At 40.7% G+C, this 20,206-nt stretch overlaps 1 protein-coding gene across 4 annotated transcripts in view; it reads left to right on the forward strand.

Moving 5' to 3' along the window:
• Positions 1 to 2,309: 2,309 nt before the first annotated feature.
• Positions 2,310 to 20,206, forward strand: part of nrp2a (neuropilin 2a) — a 95,010-nt gene continuing 77,113 nt past the window's right edge. For all 4 annotated transcript variants that reach the window (XM_030155969.1, XM_030155987.1, XM_030155978.1 and 1 more), the window contains exons 1-2: positions 2,310 to 3,058; positions 17,937 to 18,114. In XM_030155969.1, the coding sequence (XP_030011829.1) occupies positions 2,983 to 3,058; positions 17,937 to 18,114 (254 nt within the window). In that variant the 5' untranslated portion in view covers positions 2,310 to 2,982. The remainder of the gene's footprint in view (positions 3,059 to 17,936; positions 18,115 to 20,206) is intronic.

The following is a 20,206-nucleotide window of genomic DNA, read 5'->3' on the forward strand; positions in this document are numbered from 1 at the left end:
ACTAAAAAGTCCTCTATGGAAAATCTTGCAAAGTAGAAGTACATAAATAAAAGCAATTAAATGTTAAAGTTGAAGTAAAAGTAGTGCTTGGGTCTGCCTGAGTGATATTATTATATATGACATCATTAGATTGTTAACACTGAAGCATCAGTGTTGTAGCTGCAGGAGGTGGAGCCACTATGAACTACTGTATATCCGGTTTCATACACAAGGACACCAGATAAATCTCAAGGCTCATCACATGATTAATGGGACCAGAATGTAGAAAAGAAGAAGTCGAAAACAAAGTTCTCATGTATAAATCTGCTTTCAGTTTCTGGACTGCTCCTCTAATATTAGGTTTTTGGCGAGATATTGGATGGCTTTAACATTTATTGAAATGAAACCATGTGAGAAGTTTAGAACAAAAAAAAAACACCATTTGGTTGAGCTGTTAGCGGCTCATGGATGTCTGAAATGTGATCTGAATACTCACTGCTTTTTGTAAGATGTCAGAAGCCAAGTAGTTTGAGAAAGAGACCTGATTTAATCTTTGATACTGAGTTGTATTTTTAAAAGCTTGATGTATTATCCAGTGGAATTGAAAAGTAGCTACCAGACTAATGTAGTGCACTTAAATGTACAATATTTCTAGTTGAACAGATATATACAGGGTGGGGAAGCAAAATTCACAATATTTTGAGGCAGGGATTGAAAGACAGTGTATGACCAATTAGTTTATTGAAAGTCATGAGAATTTATTTGTCACAAGAAAATTGACATAATAGAAAATATTTTTATTCTATGTGTCCTCCTTCTTTCTCAATAACTGCCTTCACACACTTCCTGAAACTTGCGCAAGTGTTCCTCAAATATTCGGGTGACAACTTCTCCCATTCTTCTTTAATAGTATCTTCCAGACTTTCTCGTAATAGTTTTGCTCATAGTCATTCTCTTCTTTCCATTATAAACAGTCTTTATGGACACTCCAACTATTTTTGAAATCTCCTTTGGTGTGACGAGTGCATTCAGCAAATCACACACTCTTCGACGTTTGCTTTCCTGATTACTCATATGGGCAAAAGTTTCTGAAAAGGTATGGATAATAGTGTTAGGTATGATTATGACATCAATATATGTTTGGTTTCAAAACAATTGACGTAGTGCCTGCTGAGAAAAAACAACTAAATGTTCATTGTAAATTTTGCTTCCCCACCCTGTATATATATATATATATATGTATATATATGTATATATATGTATGTATATGTATATGTATATATATATATATATGTATATATATATATATATATATATATATATATATATATATATATATATATATATATATATATATATATATATATAAATGCATAAAATACTCCAGTAAAGCCCAAATGTATCGAATACATGTACTCCTCACCACAGGGAACAACAGAGAATAAGGTCAGATGGTGACTGTAAAGGCTTTGCTCTCCATAGTCTATTTTGTGGCTCAATAGGCAGGTGTACAGTGTGTTGCATCGCCTCAAAACGGTTCCCATGTGTCCTGACCTTTAGGAATGCACCTAGCTGTTCCAAATAAAGATGCCAGCGAGGCTACATACTGTACCTCATTATACAGCCAGGCCTCGGTCGGTCCGTTACATTGCAGGGTAATACAAGCCATAGGCAGGGCACATGGGCTGGACGCTGGAGAGGCCTTTCTCAGCAGATTATTTTGGGCTCACTACTGTGTCATTATGCAGCCTCCCGCTCTGTATTTAGGCCTGTTGATTGTAGGGCTGCCATTGGGCTGGGCTGAGGTGGGCTCTCCCTTTATTGAGTTGAGGGCTTTGACATTGGCTTAGTTGTTTGATGTGTTTTGTGGACGAAAGGGGGCCGTGTGCCGTTTCACTTCACATCCACTCCCCTTAAACCTCCCCAGTCACTCACTGCTCCTTCTTACACTCATTCTGGGATACACCCCCCCACCCACACCCCCCTCCTCATCCTATATCCCTGTGCTCCCTTGAAAACAGCCTTAGGAGAAGTTGTGTACACTGGTTTACCATTACAATATGTCTTATCTGGAACTTATGTGTGGAGTTCATATCTGTGGTGTCTTCTGGGGGGGGGGTGCCTTTTAATGTGTGTGCGAAAACCAGAGAAATACAAGTGGGAGAGTGTGGGCAGCGTGTGTGAGCTCCCTCTCTCTCTCTCTCTCTCTCTCCCTCTCTCTCTACTCCCTCCCTATAATCAGGGACCGGCGGGAGGGGGCGGAGTCGAGGCGCCGTGACTGTAACGCGATAGCTGCTCGGCTCAAAAGCGCGATCCCTCACGCGCAGTGTCTACACACATCTCCCTGACGCGTCCACGGCGCACACGGTGCTGTCGGAGAGAGGAGCGCAGGCTGCACGGAGCCGCAACCACAGACGGAACCGGGCTGGAGCAGAGGGACGGAGCTACGGGAGGTCATGACATGAGAGCAGGAGAGCCAGAGCGCACCACCTGAACGCATTTTTTGTCTTATTTTGTGACATTTGTGCCGCATCCAAACACAGGTTCTGACACTCGGACTTGTGTTGAGAGCGCTTTCCACTGGACTTGGTGTTTGCTACTATCACCCTCGTGTGCGCAAAGACGCGGAGGCAGCTGAGGGAGATCCACGGGTGTGTTTTCGTCGGACCTTGGCGCACTCCGGAGCGCACAGATCCCGGACTGTAATGATCCTGGAGTTAGTTTGTTCTGTATTTTTTTTCCTTGGATGAAGCGCAGACTTTAAAGGCAAAGGGCTGCGCAAACACCAATCCCTGAATTTATCCAACGATATGTACTTGGCAGACAGTTTTTATCGCTGATGGTATTGAACACTGTGGGATTATTACTGAATTGCTTTAGTTTCGACCCCATTTTTGCCCCTAAGGGGTGTGGGTTTTTTTGGGAGTAACAACCTGATCCATATCCTACGAGGTGGGAACGTTTGAAACTTCGAGCTTTCCACGAGTTCCCGCATCATCCAAGATGGATTTTGTGTCATCGTTGATTGGATTTTTAATGGCAATGTGTCATCTGGCATTGAGAGTCAGAGGAGAAGAAGGTGAGTCTTAGTTACTACTTTGGATTTTGGCGCACGCATGGTCTGATTCAACCAAAACAATCCATTTGAAAAAGACAGATTATAACGTGTAAAATGAGTCTGATTGTGATCTAATGGGCCTGAACATTAAAATAATTATACATAATTGAAGCAGAGCTCCTTTTAATGTTACAAATCATTTTATTAAACACATGCTCCAGGCGTTTTAAAACCATTTTGATGACTACATCCATGTTTCTCGTGGGTTTTTTTCCCCCTGAATGTTGTAAATATGGGAGAGACAGAAAAAAGGCATTGGGAAAAATGGAAGACCGTTCAATTAAGTGTCTAATTAAAGCTTACCCCAGATTAGTTGTCATGCATTTTGAGTTTAAGGAATCAGAGCTTTCATGAAATATTTAGAAGATCAGAAACAGATATGTGTCCCAGCTCGACTGACACCAGGGTAGAGCCTCTCCTCAGCTCACTGGGCTGTGAATGAGCTGATTATATGCATGAGGCTTTTGAAAATCCAAACACATTGTTTACCCCGAGTTGCACGTTGTTTTTCTTTGATCTAATTAATTCATCGGGGGTAATAGAAAAGTCGTGCCTGATTAAAATGCCATATCACATCAGGATTAAAAGGCTTTAAGGCGCAGGGTGGGTTCGAACCTGCTATTTTACAAACCCGCTGGTTTCCAAGAACCCATGCGTAAAAGCTACACTGTCATTGTAGGATTTGTCTAATAGGACTGTAATCATTCCCATTATAATCATTATCTTCATCAGCCGCCACGAGCCTTCCTCCGTCATTGTGTCTAAGTGTTCCTCGGGGTTGTCTGTGCAGGGGGACGGCTGCTGGTGGCTGAGCGCCGGCAGCTCCAGGCGGCGGCGCACCGTCCCCTTCTTGCGCTCTCAGCAATCAAATAACAATAAGCAGGGAGATTATAGTGCGGGATGAGCCGCAGAATAGCAGCCCTGCAGCTGGTAGGCATCCGGGGGTTTACTTTAAAGCAGGGCGCACTTTTACTGGTGAGTATGGAAAACGGCACCGTGGCGCACCAGATGCGCCCACGTTTTATTGACTGGTAAAAGAGCGTACGCACGAAAGAGCACGAAATGTATTTAGAGGACTTATTAAATGCACAGTTAACATCGAAGAGCGGTGTTCTGTTAGGTTTGTAGTGTAGGATTCTTGATTTAATCCCAGTGTGTGCGCAATAAAACTGTTGGTTTTGTCACCAAACGTGTGGACAGGTCTGAAGATGATACAGCGAGTGGTGGGATGGCACACAGCCGCGTTCATTCATCCTTCTAGGGCACTTAAAGGAACATTCCTGTTGCGTTTAGGGTTTTCTATTTTTACGTGGATACATGTTGTCGCTGTCTGGGATTTTTTTTTTTTTTTTTTGCGCGGATAGAAAAATGCCTGTGCGTAATGTGGATTTCCACACATGTTTTCATACATTTACTGCATTAATGATTCCTCACATGGCAAAAGTGTGTACTGCTGTTGAAATAGTGCCTTTTTTTGAGTGTAGGCGGGGTGATGAGCTGTCCATGATCCCATGAATCCCATGATGACTGTTGAGCTTTTACAACACCACCCGCTGGTCTGCCTCCACACCAAACAGCTCCGTTCAGAAGGGCTCTTCCTCCTGTTTAGGCTACTTGTTTTAAAGAGGACAGCCATCCAAACCATCCCTCTGAATGCGTGCGTTTTACTGCCTTCCTATGTACCCGCTGATCAGAGACAGATGTGGGCCTCTTGGCAGCCATCAGGAAAGCAAGAAGCTCGACCCCCCCCTCCTCCCCTCTCCCCTACTCTCTCTCTCCTTCCCCTGCCAAGACACTGCACCGCATGTCCCTGCCTCCATGCTTGCCTCAAGAGCCACATTACACACAGATGCCAGAGAGGAGAGGGACTGAAAGAGAGCAGAACAGGGAGCTTCAGGGAGTCAAGGGAGAGGATGAGGAGAAAGATGTGAGGGGACAGAAAAGACAGCAACTGCAGAGGAAAAATGTGAAGCAGATGCAAAAGCTTTATTATTGTGTGACCCAGAGTGCAGAAGAGTGAGGGTAACATCTAGCAGGCAGGAAGGTGGAGAAACGAAGGGGAACAAGGGAGAGGGGAGACCGGGGGGGTGGATTGTGCATCAAACTGAGTCTGAGAAGAAAAGGGCAACATCAAAGCTCACAGAGGTCACAGAGCTGAAATGGCAGTGGATGGAAAGGGTGCAGATGGCATTAGGGGTTTATAGTGACACTATCGTCCAGAGTGTCATAGCTGAAGTGGGGTAATTTCACAGCCAGAGGTCTGCAGGGAGAGATTTGAAAGGGTGAAAATAATAGAAGCGCATCCAGAGTTGTAGAAAAGCTCTGCTACAAACCGATGCTCCTGTGAAACTTAAGCACATCAGAGTCAGATTAAGGCTCCGGCTTCTGAAAGTGTTCCCGCTTTTGATGCATCTGTGTTTTTGCAACTTGATATATTCCAAGCAGCAGAGGTTTCCTTTAAATTTCTTTTTTTTTTTTTTTTTTTTTTTGGAAAGAGATGGTGCGAGCCCGAGGCATCTCTGCCAGAATTCTCTCCGAGACTACAAATCATACAAGGTCTGTCGGTAAATGATCCATGAGCGATGTTTGGTGCTTTCACTTCTGGCCCTCTGTTCTCTGCTGGTGACACCCTTATGAGACAAGGGAGGCTTGAGCTGCACTTGTACTATAATCACAATAGTTTGACTCGGTGACATGTACATTAATTACTTGTTACCACAGGCATTAATATTCAGGCCATTAAACAGCTCATTTGCATGTTTATTGAGTGGGCGGTTGTGCATTTTCTCCACCTATAGTATCAAATTCTTCCAGAGTTGGATTTGTGCTCATTTAATCATTTCTTTTTCAACTGTTAGCTTCTGATTTTGGTCTTTTTTTTTTTTTTGCCCTTTTCTGTTTGTTTTCTTTGTTATCCTGTGCTTGTCCTTACCCTCCTCTTCCTCCCCTCTTTCAATTCTTTGCATTTCTCTGTTTTAATCTGCCCCAGCTCTCAGAGGTATCAGCTGCGAAAACAAGGTCACCTATTAGCATTCATAGCCAAAGACAAACTGAGCGGCCCTCCGTTCAATACCAGTCAGGTATGAGAGTCGCAGGCTTGAGCAAATCCCTGGAAAAGCCCGCCGCACTTGGGGTGAAATTAAAAACAAGACCCCCATAAATAAAACAGAGCTTGGTCTTTCACTCTGATGCATTAGGTGCACTGGGGGGGGTCTTAACGGGTGCTCAGGGACAGGTTTAGAGGGACGTCGGATGGGGTTAGCATTGTCAAGAGGGAAGGCGTTTTGAATTTACTGTAAATCACTTGCTGGGTCAAAGAGGATAGGATACAAGAGGAAAGAGTTAAGGGTGTGGATTTAGAGGGAAAAAAGTGCTTTTGTAAGAACTGCAATCCCACCAGAAAAGGGTTTTTAAGTTCCACTGGAGGGTGACATTCTGTACTGAGAGGGGGGCTAGAGGGTGGCAACAAATCTCCGAGACTCTTGCAGCGAAGCCCAATTCTTCACAGTTCTCCGTCGCTGATGTAGGCTCCACTATTTCCACTCTTTAGACGGGGAAATCTTTTGTGAAAACTGCTTCGGCGGTGCAGGTTTGACACCGCCGCTCCGAGACAAAAGGGTGCACCAGGGGAGGGGATGGGGGGGGGCATGATACTGTAGTCAGGTAGAGTGAGGATTAGGCCTTTACCATTACCCCCCCCCCCCTGCAGGCACCAGCTACCATCTGTTTACCCGATTGATCCATTGAACCATTGATCACAATGGCCAGCACTGTGCATTTAGCTGATTAGCATGGGGCACTTATCCTGTTAGGGAGGGAGGGGTAGGAAGCCAGAAAGAAAAGGAGACACACAGAGAGAGGGAAAGAGGATTTTTGGATATAATCTACCTTTTGATGTGTCTTTTGTTAGTTCTTAAAAGAAAAAAAAAAATCCCTTCTTAAACACATTAAGCGCAGTTAAACAAAAAGCTATTGTGTGAGTGTCTTGCATTGTGGGTGATTGTTGGTTTGTTTTTCACAGTTTTTCTCTTTCGCATGTACTGGATAATTGTTGTTGAGTCTGTCTGAAATGTGTATTATGTCATTCTGTGTGAATCAGATGAAGCTTTCAGTTTCAACTAACCATTTTCCAACAATTGTGGCTGTAATTACACTCAGATTCATCACAGATATTGCAGATGATAATTAATTTTTTTTTTTTTTACCCTAAAATAGAACATGCTAATTAGAAAGTCTGCTACAGTATGAAAAAGGATACAGCTCCCACTCTTTTGGTCGGAGTTGGATGCAACAAGTACAAAAAGTTACTCCCAGAATGCACAAATAATGTTTTACACTCAACACTAGTCGCTTTTCCATCGGACATCTGTGCAAAACTTTACTGATTTTTACTAAATGTTGAAAAAACAGAAGTGCGTAATGTGGGTTTTTCCATTAAATCACAAATGCGAGGATTTGTATATTTATTATCGCAAGATGACACAAAAAGTTATTCCACAAACATGGTGACGAACATATATATCGTGTTGATTTACAGATATATTCATCATTATTATTATATTACCACTCTATCTCGTACTAAATTAAAAAATGATTGGGTTTCCTGGTGTGTCCACACATACCGTGACATTTTTCTTCTTCTTTGCTTGTTGTATCGTCCGTCAACATTTTAACGTTTTAACGTTTTTTTAATTCACCTGACTCTATTTGTGAAAAAAGGTCTTTCCATTACAGTTTTGTGTGGTATACTTTTTCCGCTACGCCTGAAAAACCACCTCTTGCCAGCGTAAAAACTTTTAATCGAAACATGAGACTTTTGGTGAAATTGCCATTTTTCCATAATGTAAATTTTTATGCGCAACTTATATTTGCGCAATTTGAGAGTCAATGGAAAAGTGACAACTAAGGCTTCCTGTAGCTCACTAGTAAGTGGTTTAACTGATAAAATGCACTAAATAATCAGGAAGAGATGAAATTTAACAGACTACACAGGTGAAGTTTAGCAGTAACTTGCAAAAAAGTGAGCTGGAACCAACCTTCTAACAGCTTCTTAATCATTTATAGTGTTTACAACCTCATTAATCGCCCATAAATCCATTATGAGGGCGGCCTTATTGTAAAGTGGCACCGAGAATATACAATAACCCACGCAGAGGTGGGTTTTTCATAAAATGTTTGGCACCTTTGCCACAAATCCTGCTCCTGCCAGTTCTAGCTTTCCTGTCATTTTGCCTCCGAGGAAAAGCTATAAAGCACAGGGCAATGAAAGTGAGTCTCTTTCTTCACCCTTCCTCCTCATCCTCGCCTTCTCCTTAAGTCCAGTCTAGTGTGGAATGGGTGAGATTAAAAGCAGTCGCAGAGACAACCCCTGCTCTTGACTGAATGGATGAGTGCTGCCCACTCTCCCCTCTCATTCCCTCACTCTGGGCGATAGCACTTTTTAATTAAGGTGGGGGGAGTGAGCAAGGGTGGGAGGGGGCGAGAGACACTAGGAATGATGGAGGGATTTATCAGTGCCTCTCCTCACACTCGCAGCTTATCCCAGAGCGTGACGCCATAGTTCTCCGATAAGGCAGCTAATAGAAATGAGAGCGCGCGTGCACGAGCGCACACACACTACTGAGCGTGAGCAAAAAAGACATGCAGACATATGCACATTTTCTCTGATAATGAAGATAAAGGCACTCACAGCGGGTACAAAGACATCTGTGGGTTTGACTAGATCTGGAGTGACTAGAAAATGTGCGTACATACACACACTCACTCCACGCACAGAACGATTTGACTTTACATTCACTTCATGGACATAAGAATAAAAACAAACGGCGTATGTGCACGTACAGACGTATCCACACGCCTGCATTTCTACATTTTCTGCTGCATTCATCTCAAAAAATAAATGCATATTGAAAAACATACACTCTTACGCACTTCCACATTGTTCTCATGTAATAGGTTTTGGTCCCTGCATGGGAGGAACATATGTGGCACTTCAGTGTGTGTGTGTGTGTGTGTGTGTGTGTGTATGTGTGTGTGTGTGTGTGTGTGTGTGTGTGGAGACAGATGGGCTGCTGTAGTAGAAGAGACAGTGTAATTCATGATGCTTGCTGGCAGCTCCTGAGTGCTTCCCCTCCTGTAACTCATCCAACACAAGTTCAGTCCTCACCAAAACAATTTGCTTGACAATAAAAAAGCACACACTCACATCTGTATTTGCGTATAGTGGACAAACTATTACTATAGATCCTACACAAGTGAGGAAAAAGTACACACAACTATTACCATGTAATCATTCTTCTCATAGTAGTCTCTTTATTAAAGATTAAGTAAAGCACAGACACTTTGGAAGGTTATATATTAGTAGTTATTCTTTTAAAAATGCAATGAGCAAAGTGTCTATTTTAACTACTTAATTATAGTAATAAAAGTTATTAGAATTGATTACTTTTCTAACATGAATGGAGATTAACCCAATAAAGACCTAAACAGCCACTAGCACCCAATAGCATCTACTGATCTAACATGTTTTATAACTTCTGATCCACTCATCCGATCAATATGTTGAAATAATTCAGGAAAAACACAGCTATTCATCTTTTCATGGTCATCAGATATGACCCATGTGGACGTTCAGAGGCTCCGTAGTTACCGTGGAGACAGTGTCATCTTCTACAACATTGATTTATCAGTAAAACCCATGGAGTTGGATCAATAACAGTGGATGGAGAGGCACTGGGTTTATGTTCAGTTAATGATAAACTGTGCTGAAGAAGTTCACTTTTTCTTGAGTTTTCCCTAGTTTTATATAATAACCTTTGAATTTACTCTGAGTTTTCATGAGTGTCTTAATTAAATATATGAAAATAAATGATTTACACTGAAAAATGCAAAATACAGATGATTATGTTACAATAAATTATGATAAATCAATTAAGAAAGGTTAAATGGAGAGAAAAATTCATTTGGGAACTGTCACAAATGTAGCACTGGGTCTTTATGGGTTAATATGTCTTTAACTTTTTGTGACTGATTATCAAGCATGTTGATGTTGATCAGGCCTGTAAATAAGTTTGAGTTTGGGAGGAAAATATTGTCAAGTTGGTTGTGGTACAAAGTCAGAGAACTGATCAGAAACAAATATGACACTGCAAAAATCTAAATCTTGCCAAATGTATTTTCTCTCATTTCTGGTCAAAATATCTCATCACACTTAAAATAAGACATAATCACCTAAAAAGTAACTTTTCAGTGAGATATAAGAACTTATTTTTAGACAATAGACCTTGAAAAACTTATTTCAAGAAATCTTACCAAGATAATTTTCACTTGTTCCACTGGTAGATTTTATTTTTGCTTGAACTAAGCAAAAAAAAATCTTGAATTGAGCAAATAAAAATCTTGAACTGAGCAAAAAATAAATAAAATCGTAACTAAGTGAAAAACATCTTGAATTAAGCAAAAAATCTTGAACTAAGCGAAAAAAAATCTTGAACTAAGCAAAAAAATAGATAAAATCTTGAACTAAGCAAAAAAAAAAAAAAAAATCTTCAATTAAGCAAAACAATCTTGAACTAAGCGAAAATAAATCTTGAATTAAGCAAAAAAATCATGAGCTAAGCAAAAAAAAATCTTGAATTAAGCTAAAAATCTGCCAATGGAGCAAGTGAAAATTATCTTGGTAAGATTTCTTGAAATAACATTTTCAAGATCTAGTTGTCTAAAAATAAGTTCTTACATCTCTGAAAAGTTACTCTTAAGGTGATTACGTCGTATTTTAAGTGTGATGAGATATTTGGATTAGAAATGAGAAAAATACGCTTGGTAAGATTCGGCTTTTTGCAGTGTGTGAGTGTGTGTTCCCAGATGAATGAACCCTGTCTAGATGTAGAGGCAGCTGCTTACAAGTCATCTTTCTGTTGACGCAGTTGCATTCAAATTGGCTTTGCTGACCTGCATTGTCCAGAAATCTGCCAGATGAAAGTGGACCTGCATGGCAAAAAGATGCAAATGAATGTTCTACATGTAAGATTTATGCAGAAAAGAATACATATTGGCAGGCGCTGAAATTACAATTAGCAGCTGTAATTTAAATACATGTTTGCTGATTGTTTTGTAGTTTAATTACAAAAAAAATGCAAGCTACTCTGCACTACAGCACTGATTGCAGATACATTCACAGTTTTTTTTTTTTTTTTTTTTTCTTCCTGTGAGTTGCTTGCACACAGGCGCTGGCTGTGTGTGTTTGTGTGACTGACAGAGGTTTCCCAGTGGGGTCAGTGTCTACAGGGAGCCGCTGGATACCAGGCATGTCTTAATGAGGCTCGTCAGGCTCTGTGCACACACACACACTCGCTCCGCTCTATCTCTTCTCTCACTCTGTGCATCTTTCTCTCCGTCGCCTCCTCGCCCGCAGTATTCCTCCTCCTTCTTCACCTTTCACCTGTCAGTCGTGCGCCCTCTCCCACCTGTGTCATCCTCACCACCCCACCCTCCTCCCTTTTCGATCCGTCTCCCTCTTTTCTGGCTCGATCCATCTTTTTTACTCACCCCCCCCCAACTCCTTCTACACTTTCTCTCCATCTTCCCCTCCTTCACCTCTCCCATTTTCCTCCCAGCGTAATCCTTTTCTTCCTCCTCCTCTTCCTCCTCCTCCTTTTTCTCCTTGGAGGCCACTGAATGGGCAGCTCAGGGAAAAAGTGTCGAGGCTGCAGGATTCTCCCCAAATGGCTTAATCTGCTGAGGCTCTGTGTGCTGATAGCCTCCTGCACACCGTTCCCTCCATAGGCTTCACAACAATGAGTGACTGTCTGCACATCCACAGCAGATAAAGAGATGTCTGTGTATGTGTGTGTGTGTGCATGTAGTTTTCTGTCTGTCTCCATCATCCTCTGCCATCCTGTCTATCTTTTTGAAAAATTTCAGTTTGCTGTTTTCCCCCCCTGTGTTGCCTCTTGTGATTGGCAGGCCCTGTGTATGAATTTGGGTGTGTGTGTTTGTGTGTTTGCGTGGGTGGGTGGCTGCTTGAACACAGGGATGCAGTTTGTGTATGCGTAAATGCATGGGCGTGTATTTAAGCAACCATTTGTGCCTTCATCTGTGCGCATACAGCCGCATCTGTGTGTTTATTTGTGTATGCATGTACGCATGTGGGCGGCCAGAGTCGTGCACTCGCATGAAATCACCAGCAGCTGTGTGTGCCCGGTGTGTGTGTGTGTGTGTGTGTGTGTGTGTGTGGGTGTTGCTCCTCTCCAGTAACAAAGTAAGGAAGCCATCGCTGCTCTATCAAATGTCAGGGAATCTTAAGTGTGCCTTTTAAGCACAATAGGCGGTAGAAATGTCAACACTTGAAGGGTCTATTACACTTCAAGCCTTTGGTGCTGTTTTTTTTTTTTTTTTTTTCCCCCTTTCTTTTCCGCTTCCTTTATTGATGCTTTCACAGAAATTTGAAAGAAACAGGCAAGAATATCAACCCATTTATGTCAAGAACAGATTCAGCTCAGCAGCTGAGTGGTTAAGCCCACCATTTGGTAATGCATTGTTAATAGTGGTATAGTGTAAGATTTAGTTTGCTGCCTGATATATCACAGTTTTCCTGAAGTTATGCTTGGTAGGGAATGCACTGTATATTTTTCCAATATTGCACACGCACAATAGTCACATCATTGGCAAATTTAACTCACACACCACGCTGGAACTCTTTTGCTGCCTGAAAACATGCAAGTTCTAACTTTAAAAAAAAATTTTGTTAAGTTCCGCCTAGGGGTTTACCAAGACATACATAATATGCCCTTTTGTCCCCTCCCAGCTCCCAAGCACACACATCGGTCCAGAACTAAAATCCAAAATGTTTATTCTTAAATAACAAAGAGGGTTAGGGGAGGGCTCGGCTAAAACACAAAGTCTTCTTCAAAGTTCAAACTAAATTCCCTAATCCAAAAAAAGTGAAATGCAAGAAATAAAATACATTAAACTAACCTAAACTTCCAAAGAAAAAACCAGGAGAAAATGTGAAAACTAAAGAGCCACCCTCCCCTACCAGAAAATTAGGACTGCTCAAAAAAAGCACTATTTACAATTTACAAACTAACACAGACACAGTGGAACACACGACGACCGAAACACACACACACACACAGGATTCACAGTTGGGAGCTGGAAGGGAGCGAAGAAGAGACCGAACTGCAGGATCCAGGACCATTTTTAAAGGGCCGGTTAATCTGGCTCCACCAATCCACAGCTTCACCTGCATGACAAACAAAAAAGACACAAAAAGAAAAGGCACAGCACCCCTACAGGGCTGGGGGAGAACACAACATCACAGAACATATACACATATATAAACATAAATAGTGACCCAGGATCATAGCAGTTTACTTTATTTCGAATATGCAACAAGACAAAGTAATCTTACTTAGTCCTTAGAAATAAAACAGATAGTAAGAAATCATGGGAAAAAAAATTTACATATACATAGTATGACTTCATTTGCACATTTGAAAAGGAGTGGAAGGAAGTATAACTTATTTAATCCCACCACTTTCCATTGAATCAACAAGAGAAGTCTGTCTGATATAACGAGATTTATTCAGATTTTTGAAGGCTTCATCCGTCGCAACTCGTCATCATTAACTTTAGAAAAAAGACTGAAAAAGGTTTGTTGTATTAGTCGATAATGATCCCAGTCAACGTCAGATCATTACGCATTTTAACTGTAAAAGCTTATTTGTGCTCTTGAGTGAAAATGGAAGGAACCAGGGGATTAAATGTGCTTTTTAAACTTTTAATTTGCAAAACTTGCGTCATAGCTGAACACTTATTTATTTGTATGAGCATGCATGTTGCAGATTACACTCCTAGGTGTTATCTAAGCATGAAAATAACACTAAGCTTTTATCAAACTATTGTTACTGTAAGAGCCAAAACATGACGATAAATAAGGATTCATATTTACAAGTTTATTTAAATAGCCACAGGTTTGTTGTGTGTTTGGAGTGGATTTGAAGTTTATTTGTGTGAACTTGAAAATGTGTGATTTTCTTCATTGTAACTTAATGCACCTTCATATGTGACCTCTCAGCAGTAAAGGGACAGAGAGCTCACTTTTTTCAATTTAACTTATTGTTATGGTCTTCCGTTTGTGTCCAAAAACCACATATGACATGATGTAAACTAACCTTTTTGTTGTTATAAATTTTTGGAAATTGATTTTTGGAAATCTTGTCTCATTTGCGTCAGAATACAACTCATATGTGGGTTTTGGACACAAACTGAAGACCGTAACAGTTATTTTGTAATGAGGACAATCAGGATTACTGCCCAGTCTTAGTTATTTTGGCTACAGAAAGAAAACAGGTACTTTGTTGATACTGACTCAAGCAATATATTAAAGTATGTAATACAGTCGTGGAAAAACTTATTAGACTACCCTTATTTTCTTCCGTTTCTTGTTCATTTTAATGCCTGGTACAACTAAAGGTACATTTGTTTGGACAAATATAATGATAACAACAAAAATAGCTCATAGGAGTTTAATTTCAGAGCTGATATCTATCCATTTTCCATGTTTTTTTTGATAATAACCAAATCACTTCAGTTCTTACATCAATATCTATGGCATTATACTGACAAAAACAGTGCTTTTAGGCATTCCATGTTTTCTATTGTGTGTTTTAGTCACATGATACACACTTGATTGCATAACCATTGTTTTCGATGACTTTTGATGGTCTTATCTAGAGCCTGACTGATATGGGATTTTTGGGGCTGATACCAATATTGGGGGCTGAAAAAAGCCAATATCCAATATATCGGCCGATATATGAAATAAGAACATTGATCTACACAGAGTAATCTTATATTAGATAACTGTGGACAGGTGGACTAACAGTTGCATAATAGCGGTCCATGATTCCATGATTGTGTGTGTGTGTACATGTGTGTGGGGGTGATGGCGTGATTGTCCAAGCAGAAGTGAAAATGAAACTTACACGCTTTACTGTTCTTCTTACTCTCCAGGCAGCACACATACACACAGGAGCAGTGAGTGACAGAATCTCCGCAGCAAAAAAGTTGTTAAATCGGTCACATATTGGCCAATGTTGATTAATCGGTAATACGCTTTAATCGGCAGGGCGATTAATCAGTTGGGCTGTAGTCTAATCATTTTTTTCATGACTATATACTGCCAAAATACCACAGATGAGTCATAATGCTCTCTTGTTGAAGAAACAATAAAAAAGTCTTGAATAAAACGTACTTCGCCGGCAATTTCACGCCAGTCATTCTAGAATTATCGTTTCCCAATAGAGTAATTAGCGTCCTCTTGTGAAAAATCCTCTAAGATTTTAATATTGAAATATATGTTTAATATGTGTCATTGAAAAAACACTGTAATATAAGTTTCTGTCTGTGTCGTGCAGCTCGGATGCTTGGTGTTTTCTTCATTTGGTCAGCCTATGTGCATGAGCTTCAATATTTACAACACGATTGGCTTCAATAACACAAAGTTCATTACTCACACAGATCCCACTGGTGCATCAGCCGGTACACACACACACACACACACACACACACACACACACACACATATATATTGAGAAATAGAGAAATAAACCACCCCCCACTGTTGTCATGGAGAACACGTTTCGGCTTTGCCTCCGTAAAGAATAATAATGCCTCCAAATCTATTGCAATGCTAGAGTAATAAAAGAGCCATTGTAGAGAAGGCTATGTGTGAAATGTCTGATTGTGTGCATGTGCAGAATATCTGTATACATGTTCCTTTTGTATGTGCATGTGAGTTTATGTGTTTAGCGTGTTTGCAGGAGATAACGCAAAGTGTAAAAGCTGCCGTAGCCACTGGGGCAGCGACTGAAGAATAAGGTCTTTGTTACGGCGTTAGCTTCTCATTACAGAGTTGGGGTGACCCCCCAGAACCCCGCTAGACAGGCCGTCTGTGTGTCACTTCCTGTGTAAGCCTGCTGAGCGATGCCATTGGCAGGCTATTGTTCCTGGGAGAGAGTGATAGGATCAGGGAATGTGTCCTAATGTTTGCAGATTGGCTTGCCGGAGCAACAATTACACTTGGAGAACGCTCCCAATGGGGAAGTAGAGAGATAAGAGCTTGGGTGTGGAAGAGGGTGAAAAAGGCTCTGTGTGTTTATGTGTGTGTGTGTGTGTGTGTGTGTGTGTGTGTGTGTGTGTGTGCGACTCTTCCTTCAGAAAATGCGGCAGTGATGATCTTTTATTGTTTTAATAGCTTGCCCATGTGGTCCCACTCGCATTGAGAATCCACAATGGAGAAGTTTTTCCAATTTCCTCCTAACTGACGGCCTAAATTGCTTTCTTTGTTTTACTGTTCATTTGTTGCTCATCACATCTTCATACAGAGAAACAAGGTAAATGAAGGAGCATCCTCTGAGTCATTGTTCTAGGTAGTGTAGAATTCACCGGGGCTTTTTATGCTTGTCGGTGTTGCAAATGACAGCTGTAGAAATACATAAAAACTGTGTTTAATATAGAAAAAATTACATAGACTGAATTGTTCCTCATTTATGGTCATTTCCCACTCGATCTGTATCTCTGTTGTTGATGCAAATGACACAGGTTGAAATGAATGAAAGTATATTAGTGTTGATGGATAAGCTGCATTTTCACTGTGACTGTGATATGAACAGGCATGGTAAACACATTAGAAAGGGGTGGTTGGGTCAAATTTTACTTGATGATGCATTCTCAGTATGTGACATCATGAACATCATAGATATTCCACATACCATGTAGGCATACAGTCGCGGAAAAAATTATTAGACCACCCCTCGTTTTCTTCAATTTATTGTTCATTTTAATGCCTGGTACAACTAAAGGTACATTTGTTTGGACAAATATAATGATAACAACAAAAATAGCTCGTAAGAGTTTAATTTCAGAGCTGATATCTATCCATTTTCCATGGTTTTCTTGATAATAACCACATCACTTAAGTTCTTACATCAATAGCTATGGCATTGTACTGACAAAAACAGTCCTTTTAGGCATTCCGTGTTTTCTTTTGTTGTCTGTTTTAATCACATGATACACAGTGGAGTTAGTATTTGATTGCATAACCATTGTTTCTGATGACTTTTGATGGTCTAATAATTTCTTCTTCGACTATATATATATATATATATATATATATATATATATATATATATATATATATATATATAAAGCTTTAAATATACAAACGTGTATATGGCTCTGAATATATGTGGCAAAACACTTAAGACACAATTATAAGAGTAATTCGTACAATATGTACTAGACAAGATATTATCAGTTTGATAATTAGAGAAATATACGTAAATAAGTGTGCAAAAATATTGTTGTGTGTAATTATCATGGTGTACCAACAACTTTTGTGACCTTTGTGGTCTAGAAATCTGCAACAATTTACTGAAAAGATGGAAGGAAACATAACAATGTCTACCTGTAAGATTTTCAACTAAAAGAATGTACTAAAATATAACACCAACATATTTTTATTCTCAGTAATAGACTACAGTTACATGTATTTTGTACATTCTGTAAGGCAGTCACATCTAACTCACTATCACAAAATCACTTCAGTTCTTACATCAGTATCTATGGCATTGTACTGCCAAAAACGGTGCTTTTAGGCATTCCATGTTTTCTTTTCTGTCTGTTTTAGTCACATGATACATTCACTTGATTCACACTTGATTGCATAACCATTGTTTTTGATGACTTTTGATGGTCTAATATTTTTTTCTGTGACTGTATATATTGGAAAACGTAACCATTGTTCCCCATTTGTGTCCTTTTCACTCTTTTACAGCATCAGAATGCGGCGGCGTCCTCGATGCCAGCGAGGCGGGTTACATCACCTCGCCCGGTTACCCTCTGGAGTACCCCCCTCACCAGAACTGTCACTGGATCATCACAGCACCAGAATCCTCTCAGCGCATCGTCCTCAACTTCAACCCGCACTTTGAGATCGAGAGGCTGGACTGCAAGTAAGACACGCAGGGAATTAAATGGGGGGGGTGAAGTCTCTAAACGACTCTTCACTGTCAGGGGAAAATTGCCTCAACTTCGTAGTATATTATTATTCTGGCTGAGTGAAGATTTGTGTTGACATTTTCATTAGTATTCTGCAAACATATTTATATCCCAAATAAGTAATTTCCTGTTAAAGCACACAGATTTTTACATGTTATTATAATTCACCACCAGTGGTTTGGCTTGATCCCAACATTTTCCACATTTTGACCACAGCAGGTCAGTCGCAAAGGAAATTTTAATTGTAGACACAAGCTTTCTGCACGCCATTAAGTGGACTGTGGTCATGTCTTTCTCCGAATATTGAGAGAATGAAGAGCACACAAGCCCTGCGTCCTTTTTCCCATTCACACCATTACACACATTATGTCCTGGAAGCTGCCCAGTGCAGCCGCAGACTTTTATTACTGGCCTGTTAAAGGCTTTTCTTAAGCAGCTACATTCCTTGCTCAAGGGCACGTCAGCTGTATGAAACCTCAACAGCTCGGAAGGCAGAAAATATTTCCACATCTTGTTTTTTTTGGTTCAGATTTGCACAGTACAAACAAAGAAACAGGGTCAAAATAAAGACAGAATGGAAAGAATGATTCAAAGAGCTGAATAATTAGTTCATTACTTTCACTGGGGCAAAAGAAACCTAGTTTAAACCATATTTGCCAACATGTTTTGGCTTTGATTCCACTTTGAAGCAGATGGCTTAAGTTTTTTTTTTTTTACATGCTGAAGGACGTCACAATTGCAAAGTTGAGGCAAAGTTTTATGTCCGTATCTGTATTTAACAACCTCGCTGACATTATCACCACTGTGCAGCTGTAATCCCCTCCCATCTGATAGTAAAATGCCAAGCAACATCTATATCTAAGAATCTATATGACTGAATTTGGGCATGGAGAGCGTACACGGCAAAACGGACGGACATAAGAAAAGAAGGATGATGTAGTTTCATGTGGGAACAAAGCAGAGAGAGAGAGTAAACAGTGGAGGGAAGAAGGAGAAGACAAAAATGAGGGCCAGCTGTTTGTCTGGATATGACTGCATTGGTCAGTTTCCTTTCTCAGAGACATGAATAATCCAAATCATATGGGCTTCTATTGTCTTTGACCTCAGAGGAAGGAGAAAGAAGTCACGGTCTCAAATGTTTAATCCAGTTTTATCCAAGCGACTGTGGGAGAACCTCAGACAGATCACCCATTTGAGGGTTTTATTCGTCAGTTCGGTCTCTTTAAAATGAGCTCTGACAAGATTTATCAATGTAGCCTGTGCAATTACAGTCATTTATTTCACCCTCCGTCTTCCAGCACTCCCTTTTCTCTGTAAATTGAAGAATTAATAATCCTAGATGGGTGTTTTTCTATTGTTCACTGACAAAGCACTTTGTCTGGCCAGGAGGAAAATGTAACTTTCATGAGTACATCAATGGGGGCTTTGGTGAAAGGGGTTTGTAATGATTGTCGGGTCTATTCACGCAGTTGCATCTCCTTGTTGCAGTGAACTGGAAATGTTTTTTTGATGTCTCGGCTTTGTGTCTCCAGGTTTCTGGCGGTTTTGTCAAAGGCAAGAATGTTGCATAATTATCTCCCCTCCAATATGTTTCTCCGTAACAAGGCTTTAACACCAGCGTCACAGTGTCAACACTGTGGCGCAGCGGACTTCCCCGCTGTAGTGGAAGAGAGAGGAACAGTTCGGCTGTTGATAAGCTGTGTGTCAAGTCGTTTCTCACAGCCTAAGGCTCGCAGGGCAGGAGGAGACTGAAGGAGGAGGAAGAGAAAGCAGAAATGCCTCCTCTTTTCTCCTCTCCACAGAGACTTTTATTGGGAAGAAGGTTATTTTTTATGCTTGCCTGGAGGGACTGAGGCCTTGGCCTGCCCTCTAACACACACTCCCACTCAATCCTCCCTTCATCCTCTGTGCATGAGTGTGTGCATGTGTGTGAAACGGAGTCAGTGAGCGTGGGCGTCTACATGTGAGTAAGTCTGCAAGCATGTAAGGAAGTTTGTAAGGGTAGCTGCTGTTTTCACACCCATCCTTCCCTTCATCCTTACACAT

The sequence above is a fragment of the Sphaeramia orbicularis genome, chromosome 2 (genome assembly GCF_902148855.1).
Source record: "Sphaeramia orbicularis chromosome 2, fSphaOr1.1, whole genome shotgun sequence".
NCBI classification, from domain to species: Eukaryota; Metazoa; Chordata; class Actinopteri; order Kurtiformes; family Apogonidae; genus Sphaeramia; species Sphaeramia orbicularis.